The sequence below is a fragment of the Leptodactylus fuscus genome, chromosome 1, assembly GCF_031893055.1.
Source record: "Leptodactylus fuscus isolate aLepFus1 chromosome 1, aLepFus1.hap2, whole genome shotgun sequence".
Taxonomy (NCBI): Eukaryota; Metazoa; Chordata; class Amphibia; order Anura; family Leptodactylidae; genus Leptodactylus; species Leptodactylus fuscus.
The window spans coordinates 204,431,940-204,454,985 of record NC_134265.1 but is presented as its reverse complement, the minus strand read 5'-3'; the positions used below and the strand labels follow the sequence as shown (position 1 = coordinate 204,454,985).

General features: G+C 38.7%; 1 protein-coding gene across 3 annotated transcripts in view; it reads right to left on the bottom strand.

The window, feature by feature from the left end:
* Positions 1 to 782: 782 nt before the first annotated feature.
* Positions 783 to 23,046, bottom strand: part of CRTC1 (CREB regulated transcription coactivator 1) — a 130,743-nt gene continuing 108,479 nt past the window's right edge. For all 3 annotated transcript variants that reach the window (XM_075283281.1, XM_075283289.1, XM_075283297.1), the window contains 3 exons: positions 20,290 to 20,373; positions 9,121 to 9,301; positions 783 to 9,020 (listed from right to left, as the gene is read on the bottom strand). In XM_075283281.1, the coding sequence (XP_075139382.1) occupies positions 8,809 to 9,020; positions 9,121 to 9,301; positions 20,290 to 20,373 (477 nt within the window). In that variant the 3' untranslated portion in view covers positions 783 to 8,808. The remainder of the gene's footprint in view (positions 9,021 to 9,120; positions 9,302 to 20,289; positions 20,374 to 23,046) is intronic.

Below are 23,046 nucleotides of genomic sequence, written 5' to 3'. Positions count from 1 at the left end.
TTATAGTGTAAATGATTAGCTACCAGAGTCCAGACTAGCCGGAGGGATATCACCATTTTGGCAGTGAATTTATAAGGTAGCACATAGTATTTATGTAACACGTGAAGAGAGATGCAAACATGTTTACTGTATTTTCTGGTATAGTGTGATTTCTACTCCTATTTTCATAACTTTTCAAACACAACCAGAAGTGTGTCAAAAATGTTATTTACCTGGGGCAACGCAGTGGCTCAGTGGTTAGCACTGCAGCCTTGCAGCGCTGTAGTCCTGGGTTCGTATCCCGCCATGAACATCATCTGAAAGGATTTTGTATGTACTCCCTGTGTTTGCATGGATTTCCTCCCATTCTACAAAGACATACTTAGAGGAAAATAAATGTACATTGTGATCCCTATATGGGGCTCACAATCTACACTAGAAAAAAAAAAATTATGTTACTTACCTTTCTTTAGTTAGAGCTCAGTTGTCACCCAATTAAAGGAAGGGATTTCCACACATCAGCCACATTGTTCCCTTTGTAATGTGCTATCATAAATCATAGCTATGCTAGAAGTGAGCAACTTCATTCACAACATATATACAAAATGACTTCTCTTCCTGAAACAGGTCACATACATTAAAAATTATTTTTTGCTCCCGTGGTTGAAACAAAAACAAACCTCTTGTAGACAAAAGCAGCAAGAACTAACTTTGTGTAAAGGTGTAAACAAGACCTACTATTTCGGATGAATCTAGATAAATTATTTCCATTCAACGTAAAAATAATAATTGAGACGTTCCTTTGTATGTTTATTTTTTCTTTAATTTGTGAAGCCTACAAATAAGGCAAGTAACACCACAGTAAAAACAAATAGCCCCTTCCAAGTTTTCATTCCCATAAAGAGAAAAAAATATAACAAAAACAAAAATAAATAAAAAAACACAAATGAATAGGACATAATATATAGTGTTTGCTTTGCAAGATATAAATTCCACACAATGATCTTTTTAAAAAGGTAAAAATGATTTATAATACACAGATATTTATGTTGCCGTGCTAGCATAGAAAATGCACATGCATCCATGCCTAGCCTACTCAATATAAATAATAACCAACTAAAATACGTTAGACAACACTAGCACTTTTTTCCTTTAAACAAACATATAAAACAAGAAATCTCTCATTTCAGACTCACAGTGACAGGCTCATTGCCAAAAGGAAATAATATTTTCATTCACACATCCACATTCAATATTTAGAATATTTATTCAGACCTTTTGTATTTTCCCTTGTACAGTTGGATATTTTGTACCATGCTGGTTGAGTGGATTTTTCTTTTTTTTCTTTTTATTTTCTTTTTAATATATAGTCTCTTAAAGAAATATATTTTTATACAGCTTTGCAAATTAATACAGTTAAGACATATCATGAAGTGTAAAGGGAAAGCAGATTGCATACTGATGTTAACCAGATTCCATAGGGTAATAATAAATCAGTGATCTAGTTTACAATGGATACATTACATAGTGTCCTGGAGCTCCAGGCACATAATGATAGTAAAAAAAGTAAATACATATTTAACAAATAATGGGAAAATAATTCTATTGGCATGCACTTGCAGCACATAATATCGTTGAAACTCTTGGCGCCTATGCATGGTTTTCATGCACGTAGCATACAATAATTTTGTTGTACTCATTATGCACAATTCTACGTAAAGCAGCTTTCTCCTGTTACCACTCATGCCATTACTTAATATTTGCAGTTTTATATCAAATCACAGTTTTATGTTTAGGTATACGTCAGCTATGAGAATACCGTATGATTTCCAAATGTAAGCAAATACAACAGTCTTAATTTTAACCCATACCAACCCAATAACCCAAAACAAAAAAACCATGAAATGCAAAATGTTAAAGCAGCATATGTTCAGACAAAATTCTTTTGAAACAGTGTTGTAGAAAATATACTTTATACATTGCGAGTGTAACAGTTAACAGTGATGTCTCCAAAAGTAGATTAGAATAATATATATTTTTTCCTATATACTGTATAATCAGAATTTGACATTGTTACATAATCTCTTATTATTTATCTTGGCCTGGTAATATATTATACAAGGCACCACATAGCAACTAGAGGCACCTCAGATGTTAATCCCAAAGGCTACGAATGCGATCGCATCACTAGCAGCCTTACAGTAGAGCTATTCATGTAGCGCTATAGACAAATGCATTTTGTTTTTCAATTTACCCAAATATTCACACACATTTACTGCGTAGACTGGCACTTAAAACATTCCTGCTGTTCAGACTTGTTCCTAAGACCACATTATCTAAGCAGTCTTCTAAAGGGTTGGCAAACAGTCTAGACCAGTATTCCCAAACAATAAATATGAAGGATGCAGATAATTCTGTATAGATTGGTCGTCATTCTAGTATTGCAACAAAAAACAAGACCTCTGAAAAATAACACCCTCTCCAAGCTAACACAAAAGTAATATTTGTACACACCACAACTGAAAACTTTTCACTCATACTCTTTCCATAGCTTTGCACCAAAAAAAGGAATATGATAGTGCAAACAAACAAATGTTTAGGGTTTAATGGACCTACAATAACTTCATGCCACTAAACGTCTCTAGGCACACATTTTAATTTCAGAAAACTTTTTGTAGCGATGAGATATACGATGTTGATGAGAGATAAATGCTAGCTGAATTACTAGTGTTCCTCACATTACATGTAGCAGTCCCATAAGATTGGCATATATTAGAGAACATGTCTCTAAACTACTAGTCTCAGACAAGGGAAACGAGAAGTTCATATGGGTTATTATTCCCTGCCATGATACATGCCATGATATTCTTTTCCCATATGAAGCAAACAGAAAAAAAACAACGCTCCACTGATGGCATCATATTAGAATTGTACTTATGATCCCTTATACAGAAAGCTGCTCAGATTGTAACAGGGTTTGTTTCTTTTACTACAGGCTAGCTCTTCTATGTTAGTGCATGTATGACTTACAGTGACTTGTTATTCAAGCCCATGTCATCCTAAAACTCCATAACCTCATGCCTAATGATAAAACACATATTTTGTAAGTGTACATGATTTATTTTATTTGTCAAAGTGAGCATCTAAATCTAGCTAATGTGCGATCACACAAAAACGGCTAAAAGATTGTAAACTGTCAATAAAAAGCAAAAGACAAAGTTACTACTGGGTCACATTTATCAAATGTTTATCAAAAAGTGAAAATCTGCTTATAGCAACCAATCACAGCTAAGCTTATTAGCCAAGTCTTTATAGCCCCTCTGCTGGCAAATGGGGATCTTCACTTATGAGGAGTGTGCTTGGAGGAGAAATTTATGTCAGCTCAGACCTGGAGTATATTTCACAAATCATTTACACCCAATTTTTGCGTAAATGATGATAAATCTGCATTTCAAACACAAAAAAGGCACATTTTTTTTGTGCAAACCTATGATTTGCAAAAAAAAAAAAGTGTGACTTTTTAATGCTTTGTATGCCAGAAAACTGCTGTACAATACTTAGGTATGTGCCAATGTTCTTAACATTGCTCAGAAAATGTAGAGTTCTCTTTAGCTCTACTGTTAAGGCCTATATTTTACACTAGGTTACACAGTGGGCTTTTAAGAGAGAATGCACATCACCTTTTCTACACTGTTGTGTATCCAGGTATATCAACGCAACTCAATGTTTTAGGACTGGATTGCACATTAACAGAATGATATGAGGGCTTTGATGACAAATGTATTGCGCCCCTCTGATAATGGTGGATCAACCCTTTAAACAATAAAACATTAAGGGCCCAAGCCTGCTCATCATCCAAAATAAGAGTTCAAGCAGAGAAATTGTGGTTTATAATAGTAGAGAAATACCCCTTTAAGTTTTTAAGCTTTATTTGAAATCAAATGTGCAATGGGCAACACTGAAAACACAACCACAGACAGCCCTATAGCCTAACAGAAAGTCACCAATTCTTCCAAAATGTGGAAATATGGCGAAAACAATGGTGTATTTGTAAACCTTTATCTACATTTTTTTTTGTGGTCAGCTGACTGCCAATAGTAAATTCCTGTGATAACGCCACAAAAAACGCTAATGGATTTATCAGGCAGACATGATAAAAAGTGATGACTGACACCAGTACCAAAAGTAAAGGAGTGATCAACCATTACATTTTTTTTTTTTTAAATACAAGGTTCATTGGGATTTGAGTGAGTTGTGATAATTTTACTGCTCAAAGGGGGGTTACATACAGTATCACACTAGAAATACATACAATATTGTAATTATTGTATGAGAGAATGCTAGACATTTTAGCCACAAAATAAAATATAAAAGCATATTTTCATTTAGTTCAAAAGAATGCTTGTAAACAACAACTGCTTATGTTCAGGTCAAGGGAAATAACACTAAAAGATATCCTGTATACCCAATGGCATAATAAAGGGCTGGTTCCATTCTCATGTAATCTCTAAAGAGGCAGTTCAATTAGTTTTTCTACTATATTATTAATAGTGCATAGTTCAACAATATATCCAAGACATATGTAGGGATTCTGAAAGCAATGCCATTCTTTAAAATGGACAAGTTACAAGGTGCAATTAAAATTTAAAATGTTAAAAACAGTTTTGTTTTGTTTTTAAGCAAAAACGGTTAATTCTGCCTGTACTCCAAAAGAAACAACTAGGGTTGTAATAAATTTTTATGATTTATAGTCCAAATAAAGGGAAGCCTTAGAAAGCAGATAAAGAACACTCTGCATCCCATGTACAATAATAATCACGGTTGCCATCCACTGGGGCAAATTTGTGAAGACTGGCTTTTAATTGAGTCTAGATATCCCCTGCGCCTAGGCTCAGACTCATCAACGGAGGTATCCGTGCCTTTAGGCGGGGCCAAAGGGATCCCCAGGATCCAAAGTCTGATGACTCGGGATCCCAAAGTTATCCTAAAGTCAGGCCCAACCACATCAATAACGGAAAGAGGCCTGGCATGATGTGCCACAAGGACCCTTTCCAATAGAAGTCTACCCAGGGGAAGTCTGTAAAAATAAACATATTTACTCATCTCTCCTGGGCGTCGAGCCATTTCTGGTCTATAGTTGACATCACGGGTTCTGGAATTTTTTGAAGTGGCTTGAGGCTCTCAAGGGTATATTATACTGTGTGGGACCACTGTGGAGCATTATACTGGGAGATTAAGCTCCGGGGAGCATATTATACTGTGCGAGGCCACTGTGGAACAATATATTAGGAGGGCCCCCTGGGGAGCATATTATGCTGTGTGGGGCCACTGTGGAGCATATTATATTATTTGGGGCTACTGTCATAAGCATAATATATTGTCTGGGGCCACTGTAGGGAGCATATTATACTGGGGGTCTCTCGATGGCATATTATATTGTGTGGGGCCACTCTGAAGCATTATATTGGGGAGGGGCACTATGGACCATTATACTACAGGGGCCCCCTGAGGAGCATATTATACTGCATGGGGCCACCGTGGAGTATTATACTGGGGGGACTCTGGGGAGCATATTATATTGTGTGGGAGCACTGTGGAGCATTATACTGGGAGGGACCGTGGGTAGCATACTATACTGTGTGGAGGCCACTGTGGAGCATTATACTGTGGTGGGGGGCAGACTCAAGAGAGCATATTATACTGTGTGGAGCATTATATTGGTGGGTGGGCTTTGGGGAGCCTTTTATACTGTGTGGGGCCAATAAGGGGTATTATACTGTGTGAGGGCTCTGGAGAGCATATAATACTGTGTGTGGCCACTAAGGGGTATTATATGGTGTTGGGGCTCCGAGGTGAACATACTTTGTGGAGCATTATATATAATGCATGTGGGGCCACTGTAGGGAGGGGCTCAGAGGAGCATTTTATACTGTGGAGGGCACAGTGGAGCATTATATACAATGTGGAGCATTATACTATAGGGAGCCTCAAAATTCCTGCTGGCAGCCCTGTGTTCTCTGCCTGCACCACAGCGCTCTCACTATAATATCGCACATACGTGTAGTTCTCCATGTTGGTGTCATTCCCCATACAGTAATATGCATCAACCAACCATGGTGCTATTGGGGCATGCACAGTACTATAGGAGATGACTATACTGGGAACATACTCAGTAACGACAGATAGCCAACACATATATAAGATGTCAGTGAAGGAGCCGTGGTGTAGGCTATTAGCAGGAAAGTGTTGGGTGGGCCCTAGGACCTTCAGTACACTGGTGAACCCTAGACATGCCAGTCCGACACTGCCTACACCAATGGGGGATGTGGTTAAATTATGATGAGAAACACATATCCCTCTGGTAGTTCAAGTGTCTAGGCTGAAATGTATGCCGGCTCTTAGCTAACAATGATTTTAGCACACCATTTACTCAGGGGAAAAAAAAAAAAAAACCTTTTTGAAAAGTGGCAAGGGTAGAATAAAAATGCTACTGGCACAAAATTTTTGCACAAATGGCATTTAAAACATCAGAAACCTGATGTTTGATTTGAATAAAGTGGCAATGCACATACCTTTCCAGCGATTACACCATTTTTAAGGGATTTTCTTTAAAAAAACTGTTATGTATTCACCTTGTAATATACTTTTTATACCTGATTTTGCATTATTCCATACCACTCCTCATACCAGTTCCTCTAGTTTCCAAGCAGAGCCATGTGAGGTCTCTTTACATAATCATGGCAAACAATCACTAAGGCATGACAATGCCTGTATGGACACTACCACAGTGGTCCTCAATGGACTGCCACAACAACATGACTTAGCATCGTATGGAGCTCATTCAATAAAGTAAGTAAACAAGAAGGACTAGGTATGGTGGGGTACAGTATAGACTCTGACAACAAGCCTGGCCAGAGGCAAGTTGACTGTCAGCATTTAGAACATTATGCTCCAAAGATCGTCTCTCTCTTTTTGAACTGCATGTAGCTTGCATTCACATTGCAACATATACCATTCTCTGAAGGGTGGCCATGTGTTTGTAAAAGCAAGCAATGCTATTTGCTCACGCACACAACAATTATTTCAAGGTGTGCCAATAAAGAATGTATCAAACTTTACAGGCAACCTTGAAATAAGACTAAAAGAAACATATAAAATAATCAAATACTGTAAACTAATTTCTCATTTCCTAAAGTTCAATGTTGACTTTTTTATTTTATATATTTTTTGGATTAGCATTTTAGGCTCAAATGAATACATTTAAAAATGCCTTTTTCAGCAGCCACTTGTAGTTACTCACTTTAGGGATCAGTTCATTTTTCGCTGTAAGGGCCCTAAACAAATAAGGCAAATGTGATTAATGCTGAAGGGCTTGCATCGAAAATAATGCAGGCAGCATCAATTTTGTTCCAATCTTAATTTTCTCAACTTGGGTTCACAGTATGCATACATACTGGCATCAATTGTACATTCCCCATGGTTAGGTCTACAAAACTAGGAACTTTCCCAAGAATTAGCCCTTAGGAATGTTCACTTTGTAGTACGCTTTCAGCCCACTACATATTGTGAAATGGTGCACGAATCACACAACCCATCTGCACTATGCACAATTACGTCTTGAACATAGCAGCAGACAGTGATATTCACGTGTAATATTTGCCCATGATGCTGCATTGTGAATGCAGATAGAGCTGGTATTAAAAATATGTAGAATTGCAGCAAAAAACCACCTTCTGGATGGCAGGTATTCTCTTCTTCATTTAACAATAGAACATGCAGGGGCATGCTTTGTTGCTGTAATTAGCATATAAAAGGAGAGAAAATAATAGGTATTACGCTGCTACACCACTTTCAGCAGCAATAAGAGAAGAGTGACACAGTGATTAAATTCTGTGTCACTGTAATTACCAATTACTCTACTGAATGGAGCTATTACGGTTAAGCAAATGCAAAAATGGTTTGTCCATCCTTCCAAGAGTAAGTGAATGTGTTGGTAGGATTTACACGGTTTTCAGTATTCTACAGAAATCAATTTCCAGTTTGCAGAAGAAAAAAAATGGCATTATGAAGCATCACAACACTCCATACCTTCAAAACACTTAAATATTATAGAAAATTAAATAGCAGTACTAAACTTGACTGTTGCTGACCTTTTCCTGCAGCAACCTTGTCAAGAGACCAAGAAACAAAACAATTAACAAAACACACCGTTTAAAAGACTGGAATAGGAAGAAGCTTGCATCAGATGGATATAGCTACAGGAAAACCTCCACTGAAGGTCACTTCCATCCTTCTCCATAGCACTGCCCTACAGAACTCCATTACTGAACAACAAATTCCTTTATGAATGTATGAGAATGGTTAAATGTATTCATGCAGCACATTCCCAACATCCATCAGCTGAACTATCTTTTAGAAAAATAATAATTATAACTTATGTTCTCTCTTCTCATTCATCACTGTTTGAATTCTGTATGCAGCATTTTTGGATATAACTTGCAAAGACCACAGCCTTCCTGTATAGCACTCCTTTCAATTCCTAAATTCCATGAAGGTGCCTTAATCAGTTCACCGAGGACAACTTTGGTGGAGAGTGAGGGAATTTCATGTATAGTCTTTCATCAGGCTGCAATGAGTGAATTACAAGATCTAAAACATGTTGCACAATGAGGGATTTGTAGCATTGCAAGCTTGGGACAACAAGGTTTTACTCATTGTACATCACAGAGCGACACCTCTCAGCAGTTGCCTTAGACATGGCTGACCTGCTGAACTTTTATGCTCAGCTGGGGAAGGGGCAGCATATGTTGTATTTTGCAATTGTTTTGTCTACAGTCGGTCCATTCTGAAAGTATCTTCTGTGGCAGGGTCAGTCAAGACCATATCTGGGTCATTAAGCATGTGCAGTCCATCCAATGTCAAGGGATCAATTTTCAGTTCATCTAAAGGAAACTGTGAATCAGAGTCAAAACTCACATCTCCAACTCCGGCCAATGTACTGGTAAGTTCCTTTGATAAACTTGGGGGAGACTCTCCTGTTACTGCAAATATATAACAATTGGATTAGAAAATAAAAACATGACACTGCATTTCTAGAATTTACTGTATGCATATTGCCAAAGCTGGATGGAAAAGGCTTACCTGTGAGGATGATGTTCGGTATGTTGCTGTGGCTGGAATAATTAAGCTGCTGAGAATCTGGTAAGCTGCTGTGGCTACTTGTAAGTCCCATCATAGCGGCCTGAGAGTAGTTGAGGGTGGAGCAAGGACTGTAAAGGCTGTTGGAGCTAATTGCATTTTCAATCATATTAAACTGTTCAAGCTACAGAAAAAAAAAATAGACATACTGTAAGTTATACATACACAAAGCAAAATAAAAAGCCATAATGCAATAATCAGCATAAAATAGGAAATTATTAAAGGGGTTGCCCAGCAACTTAAATGCTTTAAACATAAAAAGTAATATTTATATTTACCTTACTGATCCTTTGTCTCTCCCAAATCAACGCTTCCTGGTGTTTGGTTTCAGTGAGATGGAACTACTACTACAGTAAGTGACTGACTGTCCTGTCTAATTCTCAAGTCATCAGAGACTAGAAATCATTCATTGAAATGGAAGCATCACTTAAAGCATTCTGAATATTTTATTTTAAAACATATCAAGTGCTTGAACAACCCCTTTATAACATTAGCATAAAAGTATGTGGTTTCCAACTATGCTAGAAAAGAAACTGCCGTCCTTTGTTCTTGCTTGGTTTGATTCATACATTGCACAGAGTTAAAACCATGCAGTTGTTGTGGCCCAATCCTACCTGGCCTCCTCATATTTGTTGTGAAACCTACGTAGAACTTTCCTCTTAAAAAAACAAAACAAAACGAGTCATTAGCATAGGGGTGGCCCAGTTTCCCCTTGTGAATTGGTGCTGTTTACTACATATTGCTGTTTTTGCCAATATGCAAATGAAAGCTTTTAGAGCATATTTACATATTGACAAATCCAGTGCCATCTCTGCAATTGGAGGCAGAGATTCACTAGGTAAAAAAACACAGGGTAGTTTAGGTGAACCTAACCTATCTATAGGTGGGCTGGATTGATGTGCTGGGTTCTGGTGACATATTCTCTTTAAAAGGATTCTATCATTTAAACTAAAAGCAGGTAGGAATAGCCTTTAGAAAGGCTATTCATCTCTTACCTTTATTTTGAAGGTCCACGCCGACATTTTTTAAATTTGTCTTCTTTCTTCATTATGGTAATTGTGCTCAGAGCACAGCGTTGTTCTCCATTCCAGCGCCGCCTTCTCCTCCTCTTCTTACACGAGACCACTGCAAAATGGCCGATGGAACAGCCGACAGAGCATGCCCGTTGGCCATTTTGTGCTTTCTGTGCTCAATTACCATAATAAAAACAGAAAACAATTCAAAAATGGCGACGCAGACCTTCAAAATAAAGGAAAGAGAGGAATAGCCTTTCTAAAGGCGATTCCTACGTGGTTTTAGTTTAAAAATGTTTTTTAATGATAGAATCTCTTTACTATGCCAGGACAAGCTTCTAGCTCTAAAAACAACATCAGACTAATAGACAATCTAGTCTAATAAGATCCTAAATGAATACATGATCTGCTATGATCTGCCACAGACCGCAGCTGCAGAGCACTGAATAATTTACTTTAATGTGATACACACATCATTAAATATTTAATAATGTTTCTTATTCAAGTGTAAAACGTAGGATAATGGGTATGTTAGTCACCCAGACTTTTCCAGATTTCACAATGTGTATTTTAAAACAAACATAACAAAAAAAATGCCACTCGCAATGCCTGCTTTCTTCAAACCGCCTTAACTTTGAATTACTATTAGGGGAATTTTTGTGGCACTTTAAGTCAAGAAAAATGCATCCAATGTTTCTTGGTAGAACTGATATTTATACTGCTTACTATATACAACCCAAAAAGAAGAAAGGAAAAAAAAAAAGTGTTTACTCAGAGATATCAAGATATTGCGGATAGCCCAGATGCTATTAGGAAGAGGCATATGTGGGAGAATTAAATGATCAGATTGTACCAAAATTAATTTGTAAACAAACACACAAAATAAAGACACAGATGAATAGACTGCAAAATGTACACAGAACAAATCTCTGCATCCAGCAAAAAATGATTAAATCCTTCCCGCCGTTGGTATTTTTCAATTTTCATTTTCCCGGCGGCGCAAGGGCGCGGCCATTTTGCCGGTGATCGCCGGCTCCTGGAGCATGCTCCAGGGCCGACGTCACGTTGCCATGACAGCCGGGAGCCTTTACAAGGCTCCCAGGCTTGTCTGCAAGCTCTTTCTTTTGCAGGCTGGTCTATGCAGCCTGCAAAAGAAATGATGATTTTTTGCAATGCATTGCATTAGTGATCAGACCTCCTGGGGTTCAACACCCCTAGGGGGTCTAATAAATGCAAATAAATAAATAAATAAATAAATAAATAAAAAAAATAAAATAAAAAAAAAGTTAAAAAAAAAAAAAAATATATAAAAAGTATTAAAAATTCAAATCACCCCCCTTTCCCTAGAACACATATAAAAGTAGTTAAAAACTGTGAAACACATACATGTTAGGTATCCCTGTGTCCGAAATCGCCCGCTCTACAAATCTATAAAAATATTTTTCCTGTTCGGTAAACGCCGTAGCGGGAAAAATAGTCAAAAGTGGCAAACCGCCGTTTTTTCACCGTTTTGATTCTGATAAAAATTTGAATAAAAAGTGATCAAAGCAATAACATTTCCCGAAAATGGTAGAACTAAAAAGTACACCCGGCCCCGCAAAAAAAGACGCCCTATGCATCCCCGTACACTGACGTATAAAAAAGTTACAGCTGTCGGAGTATGGCGACTTTTAGAGAAAATTTTTTTTAACACAGTTTTGGATTTTTTTTTAAGGGGTCAAAATGTAAATAAAACCATATAAATTTGGTATCCCTGGAACCGTACCGAAACACAGAATACAGGGGACATGTCATTTTGGCTGCACAGTGAACGCCGTAAAACCAAAGCCTGTAAGAAAGTCGCAGAAATGCATTTTTTCTTCAAATCCACCCCATTCAGAATTTTTTTCCTGCTTCCCAATACATTATATAGAATAATTAATGGTGGCATCATGAAGAAAAATTTGTCCTGCAAAAATTAAGACCTCATATGGCTCTGGGAGCAGAGAAATAAAAAAGTTATGGGGTTTAGAAGGAGGGGAGTCAAAAACTAAAATCAAAAAATGCCATCGGCGGGAAAGGGTTAACAAAAACTGTGGTAATTTTCTTTTTTTTTTCTTCTAAAAGTTGCCATAAGGCGTATTTTTGGGCGGGGCCAGGAGTACTTTTTAGTCATACCATTTTGGGGAATTGCTATTGCTTTGATAATTCTTTATTAAAATTTTTATCAGAGGCAAAACAGTGAAAACACGGTGGTTTCGCACTTGACATTTTCCACGCTACGGCGATTACCATATGGGAGTGTGTTTCACAGTATTTAAGTACTTTTATATGTGTTATAGGGAAAGAGGGGTGATTTGAATTTTTAACACGTTTTATTTTTTTTTAATACATTTTTTTTGTTTTTTCTATTTTTTTTTGTTGTCTTGAACCCCAGGGGTCTGATCACTAATGCAATACATTACAATGCTAATGTATTGCAAAAAAAATGTCATTTGTTTTGCAGGCTACATAAAGTAGCCTGCAAAAGAAAATCATTACAGACAGGCCTGGGAGCCTTCACAAGGCTCCTGGCTGTCATGCCAACCGGAGGCCGGCCCTGGAGCTTGCTCCGATCACTGGCAAAATGGCGGTGCCCACACGCCGCAGGTAAAATGGCACCTTGGGCAGCTTTGACTGAGGTACCAGAGGGGTTAATGCGGGCACCGATCATGGGCATTAGTGCCGGGTGTTTGCTGTACTAGTACGGTGAATGTTGGGACGGGGTTGAAGTTGCTGCACCACAAAATAAAGTCTAACATAATTGTTTTAGGCAAAGGACCATGTTGCATAAAAGCAGAAGAAAAAAAAAACACTACTTTATAGTACCACCCGTACTTTCATTTAATCTCATCCACAAATTGTGAAACAAAAAATGCAGAAAAGTTGTTTTTTCAAAAATGTTTATGTTTTTGAAAGTGGCACAATTTTTTAGCTGTGGAAGTGTAAACTATTTCTCTGTATGTTTCTTTGTATGAATAATAGGACCGGAGGTGAAATTAATTGAAAAAACGCAGAGAAAAAAATTAAACAAAATATATACATAAGATTTTACTATGTGGGGCCTTAGCGTAAGGCGAATCCCATCCACAAATTGCAGAAAAATAAATACAGAAGAAATGTGATTTTCAAAACATTTGCATTTTTGAAAATCGCAGAAATTCAATTATAGCTATGGAAACGCTGGAGGTATAATTGAAGCAGAAAGTCTGCAGAGGAAATCTCTGCGAAATTTCTGTGAGACGCACTGCAAGAAAAACCACGATGCGTTTCCACCGCGGTTTTTCCGCAGTAGCCCACTACGTGGGGCTTTAACCTTAAACCACAGTTTCACCTGCTGGGTCCTTTTCTTTTTCATTAACAACCTGATTTTTGTACTGCAAAATTGCAATATATCAATTTCACTCTTGACTTTGGCTCAAAAATATCAGAAAAATTGAAATTTTTGGCCTAAATATAAGTCAGTCTTCTCTGTGCCGAGCTGAAGAGATCCAATCAGATCGAAACAGCTGTCCTCGGCTGAGAAGACTGGCTTGGTAAAATCATCATTTGCAGCAAAGGCCTCTGGGAAGGTCGGGCATGATGTTAAAGGGAGCGCCCTCTATTGGGCTGCATGACTGAGGCACTGTCTTCCTATTTACATAATGGAAGACAGATTTGCATATTCTTCCCATGATCTTCTTCACAGTGGAGCGCAAATGGCTTAATAAGACTCCACACACCTAAAGACACCAAGACAAACTTGTTGGAATCAGAAAAACTTTGCATTTGTGACTGTAATGAATATATTTGTCATGACAATATTAGAGAAAAAGGAAATGTTAATTGGGGAACACTGAAAAATTGTAAGAAGGTTCTAATATGCTGCTGGGCCACCTCTAGCCTCGATACAAGCTAAGATGCAGTTGACATTGAGGCAAACAGATTCCATGTAGTATCCTGCAACTCATCAGCCCACAGATTTAGCAGGCGGACCTAAAGATCCTGCACACTTGCTGCTGAACGCAGCATCCCAACTTGACCCATAAATGCGCAACTGGCCATAAATTTGGTGACTAGGTAGGCCAAGGAAGCAAAATAATCTGATGGAGACGTTCCTGAGAAACCCTTGTAGTGTGTGAGAGAGGATTACCCAGCTGAAAAATGCCAGTTGGAACCCCTGCTGTGGTAGCATGTGGCCACAAGATTTCCTGCACATTTTACGCCATCTTGCGGCAAGACCCAGTGTTTAAAAAAGCTAAAGTAGCCTTCGCTCAGTCAATTACTCACCTCATCAGTTATGAATGTATAACTGGCATGGGGTTGCTGAGCAGGGCTAGTTCCATGCATTTGTGGGCCCTTGGGCAATAGTGCCTCAGTGGGACCATTTTTGCCACAACTCAAGTGGTGGCAGTGTGTTCCTGTAAAAGTCACTGCAGTAAGAAACACCTGAAATCAGGTAGACTTGGCTGCTGAACACCTGCTATAATGGTGGTTATTCTTTAACCCCTTCCCGCCGATGGCATTTTTTGATTTTCGTTTTTGACTCCCCTCCTTCTAAACCCCATAACTTTTTTATTTCTCCTCTCCCAGAGCCATATGAGGTCTTAATTTTTGCGGGACAAATTTTTCTTCATGATGCCACCATTAATTATTCTATATAATGTACTGGGAAGCAGGAAAAAAATTCAGAATGGGGTGGATTTGAAGAAAAAATGCATTTCTGCGACCTTCTTACGGGCTTTGGTTTTACGGCGTTCACTGTGCAGCCAAAATGACATGTCCCCTATATTCTGTGTTTCGGTACGGTTCCAGGGATACCAAATTTATATGGTTTTATTTACATTTTGACCCCTAAAAAAAATTCCAAAACTGTGTTAAAATTTTTTTTTCTAAAAGTCGCCATATTCCGACGGCCGTAACTTTTTTATACGTAAGCACACGGGGATGCATAGGGCGTCTTTTTTTGCGGGGTCGGGTGTACTTTTTAGTTCTACCATTTTCGGGAAATGTTATTGCTTTGATCACTTTTTATTCAAATTTTTATCAGAATCAAAACAGTGAAAAAACGGCGGTTTGGCACTTTCGACTATTTTTCCCGCTACGGCGTTTACCGAACAGGAAAAATATTTTTATAGATTTGTAGAGCGGGCGATTTATGTTTCACAGTTTTTAACTACTTTTATATGTGTTCTAGGGAAAGGGGGGTGATTTGAACTTTTAATTCTTTTTATATTTTTTTTAACTTTTTATTTTTTATTTTTTTTTTTTGCATTTATTAGACCCCCTAGGGGTGTTGAACCCCAGGGGGTCTGATCACTAATGCAATGCATTACAATGCTAATGCATTGCAAAAAAGCATCCTTTCTTCTGCAGGCTGCATAGACCAGCCTGCAAAAGAGAGGATTTGCAGACAAGCCTGGGAGCCTGTACAAGGCTCCCGGCTGTCATGGCAACGGGACGTCAGCCCTGGAGCATGCTCCAGGAGCCGGCGATCCCGGCCAAAATGGCGGCGCCCATGCGCCGCCGGGAAAATGGCGCCTCCGGCGCCTTTGACCGCGGCGCCGGAGGGGTTAATGCCTCCGATCGGTCCGGGGACCGATCGGAGGCATTAGAGCCGGTTGTCTACTGCTTAAAGCAGTAGACACCCGGCGGCTATGGCGGCCGCCCGGCTCCCGGGCGGTCGCCATAGTTACAGACCCGACATGCGCCGTACTATTACGGCGCATGTCGGGAAGGGGTTAAGTTTCAACATGCCCGCACATAGTATAATGGGCCCCTTATTATGTCACCATACAGTATAATGGATCCGTATTACTGCCCCCACCCCATAATGTTTTGTAGGGTCACAGGGAGTGGAGAATGCATACAGATTTCATAATTACTCACCACTGTTAGCTCCACAGACTTGCCACCCCTTCTCTCTGTCAAGGGGCCTTGGCACTTTCCCGGAAAAGGAGGGTGAAGGCGATAGGTCTGCTGTTGATGCCATTAATTGAATGAGCAGTCACATGAATGTTGTGACATCATCACTTCCCCAAGGTGCTGATCTGTTTTGTTTTTTTTTCCCCATTGATAAGCACATTTTTTGGGGTGAAGTTTTTTTTTTTTTTCTGTTCCACCCCTAATTTTCCTCCTATCCCTGCTCCTTGGTGCTGATCACCAAATCTACGCAGCCTCTGTGTGCTGGTCAGTGACATACATATTTTTACTAGTTTTTTTTTTTTTTTTAGTGCCAAAGAAGTCTTCTTGTATGCATCTTGCCACCCGTCAGCGTTAGTCAGTGACATAAGTTACTGATTGGTATTTGTACTCAATATCTATAGATTTTGATATAGAATTTATTATCTATTAGTTTTGTATCTCTTACAGAACATGATACAAAAATATATACAGTAATAGCTTTTAAAAATGCATAAACATAAGGAGAGTATGTATAGAATTTCTATTTAGACTTCACAAAATCCCTATGGAAATGGTGGTAAGTCTTCAAACTGCTGTAGCCAATAAGGGAAACTTCACACAGAGGTTTTTGCAGTGTGAGAAAGTGAAGGGTGAGGTCTGGGAGAACAAGTATGTTCCAGCCAGGCAGCTAAAGGGTGTATGGTAAAGACCCACACCAGGGAGGTCAGTTGTGTAATTAAGGCCTGATATAGTCTGTGTGTCAGAACTAGGAGCTGTGGCACCACACTGACAGAGCTGAGAGTTCCTATGTAAACTGAACCTACAAACTGTAGGTACTGTGCCACCGTTTGATGTATCCAGAGTGAGAGTCTGGCAGCCAGGCTCCTGTATAGTCATGGAACATTTTCTGTTATAGTTAGTTCTAAGCCAAGAAGGCTTTTGTTTTGTTTGCTTATGCCTTTGCAAAGGCAGGTTATGCACTACAAGTGAAATAAACGCTGAACTTGTGTGCAACCCAGTCTGTGTCCCTTTTTCCTGCACTGCTACCAAGCATCTACCTGAGCGGTTCCCCACAGCAGGCAGATTAGATTAGTCCTATTCTGCCCCAAAATCTCCTTGCAAAGAAACTACATATATACCCTAAAAAGGACCAATCACAATACATGTGATATGTACAAGTAATTTAAAGATATCCTATCATTAAAATGCAATTTTTTGTGACTAACACGTAGGAATAGCCTTAAGAAAGGCTATTCTTCTCCTACCTTTAGATGTCTTACACTGTAAGCGGGGTAAGTGGCCACAAGAAAATGGCCACTTACACTACACGGGCATACGCAGTCGGCTCTGCCCGAGACCCAACAGCAGAGCCAACTTGCGCATGCATAGAACTTTCACTCCAGCGCGGAAGAAAACGCGTGAAGAGGCAGTTCCAGAAGAAGATAGAGGCGTCGCTGGAGAGTTCTCTTGCAGCATTGGGGATGCACCCAGTGCTGTTTGAGCACTGGGGACCGACCCCAGTGCTGCAAAAGAATCCATTTGCATACCGAAGAAAACTAGTATTTCTACCGAACAGCGGCGTGGAGAAGACATCTGAAGGTAGGAGAAGAATAGCCTTTCTTAAGGCTATTCCTACGTGTTAGTCACAAAATAAATTGCATTTCAATTATAGGATCCCTTTAAAGTAAATTTACAAGTAAAAGCAGGCCAACAATAGAAGCAAAATAAATTGATTTACAGATAGAAAAATATTGGTCCAAAATGAACTGATTGCTAAAAGGAAATGTACTACAGCTAATTAATCTGATTTAGACTTGAAATTTTATATATATATATATATATATATATATATATATATATATATATATATATGTATACACACACACACAGAAATATTGAACACGTCACATTGACATGCATTTCTCACCAGATGTCAGTAACAATCCATCCAATCCACACAGGCAAAAAAAAACAAACAAAAAAAACCCCATAGATTTTCAATCAATTAAATTGTGTGTAATAATGAGAAATAACATGACACAAGTATTGAACACATGAAGAAAAGAGGTGCAAAAAGCCATGAAAAGTCCTGACACCTACTGAAATCTATCAGGAATTAGAAAGCAATCCTGCCACTTAGTGAGACGTAATATCATCTGGTTCACCCGTTGGCCTATAAAAAGGTGTCTCATTACACAAAATGTCAGATGACACAAAACAAACATATCATGATGGGTAAAACTAGTGAGCCGTCTCAAGACCTTCACAACCTTATTGTTGCAAAACATATTGATGGCATTGGTTACAGAGGAATTTCTAAACCACTCAAGGTACCAGAGAGTATTGTTGTAGCCATAATCCAGAAGTGTAAAGAACATAATTTCACCATAAACTGGCCTTGACCAAGATTTCAGACAGCGGAGTAAAAAGAATTATCAGAAGAGCTGTCCAGGAACCAAAAAACACCTGTGGAGAACTCCAGAAAGACCTCGAATCAACAGGTATAACCTTCATGGCATTCTTCTTTCTTTCTTTTTTTTTTTTTTAAATGTAGATTGTGAGCCCCACATAGAGCTCACAATGTACATTTTTTCCCTATCAGTATGTCTTTTTTGGAATATGGGATGGAAATCCATGCAAACACGGGGAGAACATACAAACTCCTTGCAGATGGTTTTTTGCCCTTGGCGGGATTTGAACACCAGGACTCCAGCGCTGCAAGGCTACAGTGCTAACCACTAAGCTAACCATTCTTCTATTCATAAAGCGTTTAAATTTTGCTCAACAAAATTTAGCCAATCCTGTGAAATACTGGGAGAATACAGTCTGATCCGATGTGGCCAAACGAGTTATGGATGTCAAAATACATGCTATGTTTGGAGACCAAAAGGCACTGCATATCCCCTGGATATCCATAGTGTCCCCTGGACTCTGAAGGCCCTCTACCTGCTCAGGAGGCTGAGAACCTTCGGAGTCCAGGGGCCACTTCTTAGGGCCTTCTTCAACTCTGTGGTTGCCTCAGCCATCTTTTTCGGTGTGGCCTGCTGGGGGAGCAGTATATCAACCAGGGACAGAAATAGACTTGACAGGCTGATCAGGAGGGCCAGCTCTGTCCTGGGGAGCCCCTTGAACCCAGTACAGGTGGTGGGTGACAGAAGGATACTGTCTGTGGTGACCTCCATGCGGGAGAACAAATCCCACCCAATGTATGGGACCCTGATGGGACTTGGCAGCACTGTAAGTGACCGTCTGCTTCACCCCAAGTGTGAGAAGGAGCGCTATCAGAAGTCCTTCCTTCCAACCGCGACCAGGCTGTATAATCTACATCAGACCAAGTGAAGATCACTCCGCACAGAAAACTAATGATTATGATTATGAAGTCTTCCTTCTTTCTTCTTCTGTTCCTTATCTGCTATGGACCCCTAGTATATTTTCTCTTCTCAGCATATGTGTGTCTATGTCTGTATTATATTACTGTGTATTATCCTGTACCTGTATTACTATGCTGCTGTAACATGCTGAAATTTCCCCAATGTGGGACTATTAAAGGATTATCTTATCTTATCACCCCAAAAACACCATATCAATAGTGAAGTATGGAGGTGGGAACATCATAGCGTGGGGTTGTTTTTCAGCAAACAGCACTCACAAACTTCTTGATAAAAATCTGCTGCCAACTGCTAGGATGATGAAGATGAAATGAATGTGGATATTGAAGCATGACCATGATCCCAAATACAACTTTTAATTGGTTTCAGAGAAAGAAAATAAAGCTGCTAGTATGGCCCTCCCAATCTCCTGACCTGAATCCAACAGAAAATCTATGGAAGGAACTAAAGCACAGAGTTCATAGAAGGAGCCCACCGAACCTTCAGAATTTGAAGTGTGTTTGTGTGGAAGAATGGGCCAAAATCACCAACAAAGGCACTTGTAAGAAGTATTAAATAAGTTTCATTAAGCGTGTTCAATAGTTTTTACCTGTCATTTCTCATTAATACACATAATTTATGGACATGTATGGTTTGATTTCTTTGCCTGTGTGGATTGGATGGGTTGTTACCAACATCTGGTGACAATTTCATGCCAATCGCATCTTTAGAAATATTGTTACTTAGCAAGATGGTGACGTACTCAATACTTATTTCATCCGCTGTATATTTGTATCTAAAATTTAATACATAAGATTTTATTAACGTACCTGATGAGACAAAGCATTTGTTTGCCGTGCAGTCATCTGCTGGTCATAAAAAGAATCTCCAAACACACTGCCTAAAATCGAATGCTATAAAGGAGACAAGAACAAGTTGGTAATGGTTCTCAATGGCTTTCAAGTAATGTTTTATTTAAAAAAAATTAAATTACAGCACTGGTAGACTAAAAAAAAAAAAAAAAAAAAAAAAAAAGCACTTCAGAGGTCAACTCTTTCCTTCTTATTTCAGGGAAATAACTTCACATGGCCCATTTTCTAAATTTATGCTATACCTCATTATGCAGTTACCAAAGATATAAATGCACACACACATACATATGTATAGGATATACATACACAGTATATATATTAATATAGTTTAGCCCTGTGCATATAAGTAATACTCTGCAAGTACTATTAAGTTTCAATATTTCACAATAGTGGTACAAATCTGGAAGCCAAAGATCAGGTGGTTATGTCTTTCCCATCAAATTGTATTTTTATTTACTTTTCATGAAGGACTATCAAAACAGAGCATAACAGTTCATCCAAAGTAATTGCATATTGCTTTAAGCTGGATGGGTGGTCTGAACAAACATATCCATTACCAATATAAACATGTGTACGTTGTCTTGTACACTGTGTTACATTGGTGAGTAATACATTTACACATCTAAGAGGTTACTAGAATAAACCAAATGACAAATCAGAATTTACGCAATTGGATGAAACTCTTGGACACTTACAGAATTCCACGTATATACCGATACCGCACTAGTCATGTTATACTACACAATCTTGAATAAAACATCTATTACGACTATAAATATGCTAGCTTCCTATATGTAAGCATTCTCATTATATATTTATCAAAGCAAACAATGGAACACAAAACCAACAAATACAGATGAAAACAAGTTGTGAGATACTTGTAAACAGAATTTAATACATTGTATTAGTGATCTCAACAGTCCTTTGCAAGAATCAAAACAGTTTCTTACATATAATATGAAACTAGATGCATAGGTGTGCAGTCAATATGGGCACCAATATTTTCGCAAATATTTACAAAATGCCAAATTTTGAAATCCTGTGACACAAACTGATAGGTAGAAATTCAACACTAGAAAAAATTCAGTGGGGGGAGATTTTGTTTATAGTTTTGAGCATGCGGCTTTTTACATTTTAAAAATATTCGCAACTGTCATTTTCCCAAAAAGGAGGCGCGGTGCATAAGTGATTGGGTGGATGTATCATCATTTACACCAGAAAACTGGCATAAATGATGCTTAAATTTAGCTTTAGTGCAAGCATATGACCTGGTGAAGGGTGCACCCCCTTTAAAGACAGGTACAAATACTGGTAACACAGGAGATATGAAGACCAGTTTTACAAATTCCGTTCTTCATAAATCTACTCCAGTGCTTTTTCTGAGAGGTTGTCCCACAATAAAAACTTGGGCACACAGTTAGAACCTGGAAAACACAGCATGTTTTATATTGAAATAATAATTAAAAAAAATCCCTACTTCTGGATATTGCTATTATATGTGTCTCTGTTTTTGTTATTCTACTACCGTTAGTATTTGTTACACTTATCCTATGACTGCAACAAACTCTAAGGCTGGCCTTACATGAACACAAGTTAAATCCGTAAACGGTCCGCAATTGTGGGTTCTCAACTGTGGACACATTGTATTCAGTGCAGCCTCTTACACCACTGGATATTTTATCCGTGGTGTGTCGGCCTATGTAGTGACATCAGTTTTTTTTTTTTTTTTTTTTTTTTGCGGATGGAAACTGACGTCTGTGGAATGACTTAATTAGTGTTGCTGATCAGCAAATTGTGGAACGCAAAAACCACTACTATTACTACTACTACTAATGTAGTAGTATGTAACCTTATTTTAACGGCTATAGTTCCCAAGCTGCAGCCACAATTTTAACATAGTCCTGAAGCCAAGAATCAAACCTGTAACACCATTAGAACCAGAACTAACACTGGTTGAAGTGGTAGCAGCAAATACTCATTTCATCTTGAGTGTAAAGGGAACACATGCTGCTAACAAAGTGCAGAGATAGAGTTATTTCTTATTCTCCTATATCTGTGGCTTCAGATGACCCTGGAGGAGGGGTACCATGAACTTTTTTTCATGCTATAACCCAAATCATCAGACCGCATACTCATTCTCCTATAACATATTGGGGTCTTATTATTTAGAAGAACACTAACCACTGTTAGTTCATCTAACCACTGTTTCATACCATAGGATGGGTTTGCATAGCACACAATTTTTTGGGTGGTTGTTTAATGCTGTGGTCCATGCATCTGAGTGGTTTAACAGAAAATTTAAAAACAGACAATTTGTTTTCCTTGTTAGGGTGCATTCACACTGAGTAAATGCTAGCTTATTCTGAACGTAAAACACGTTCAGAATAAGCGGCGTCTAAAGCAGCTCCATTCATTTCTATGGGAGCGGGGATACGAGCGCTCCCCATAGAAATGAATGGGCTGCTTCTTTCACTCCGTGCAGTCCCATTGAAGTGAATGGGGAGTGCCGGCGTGTACGCTCCGGCATGAGCAGAGCTTGCCGTATACGCCGGCACTCCCCATTCACTTCAATGGGACTGCACGGAGTGAAAGAAGCAGCCCATTCATTTCTATGGGGAGCGCTCGTATCCCCGCTCCCATAGAAATGAATGGAGCTGCTTTAGACGCCGCTTATTCTGAACGTGTTTTACGTTCAGAATAAGCTAGCGTTTACTC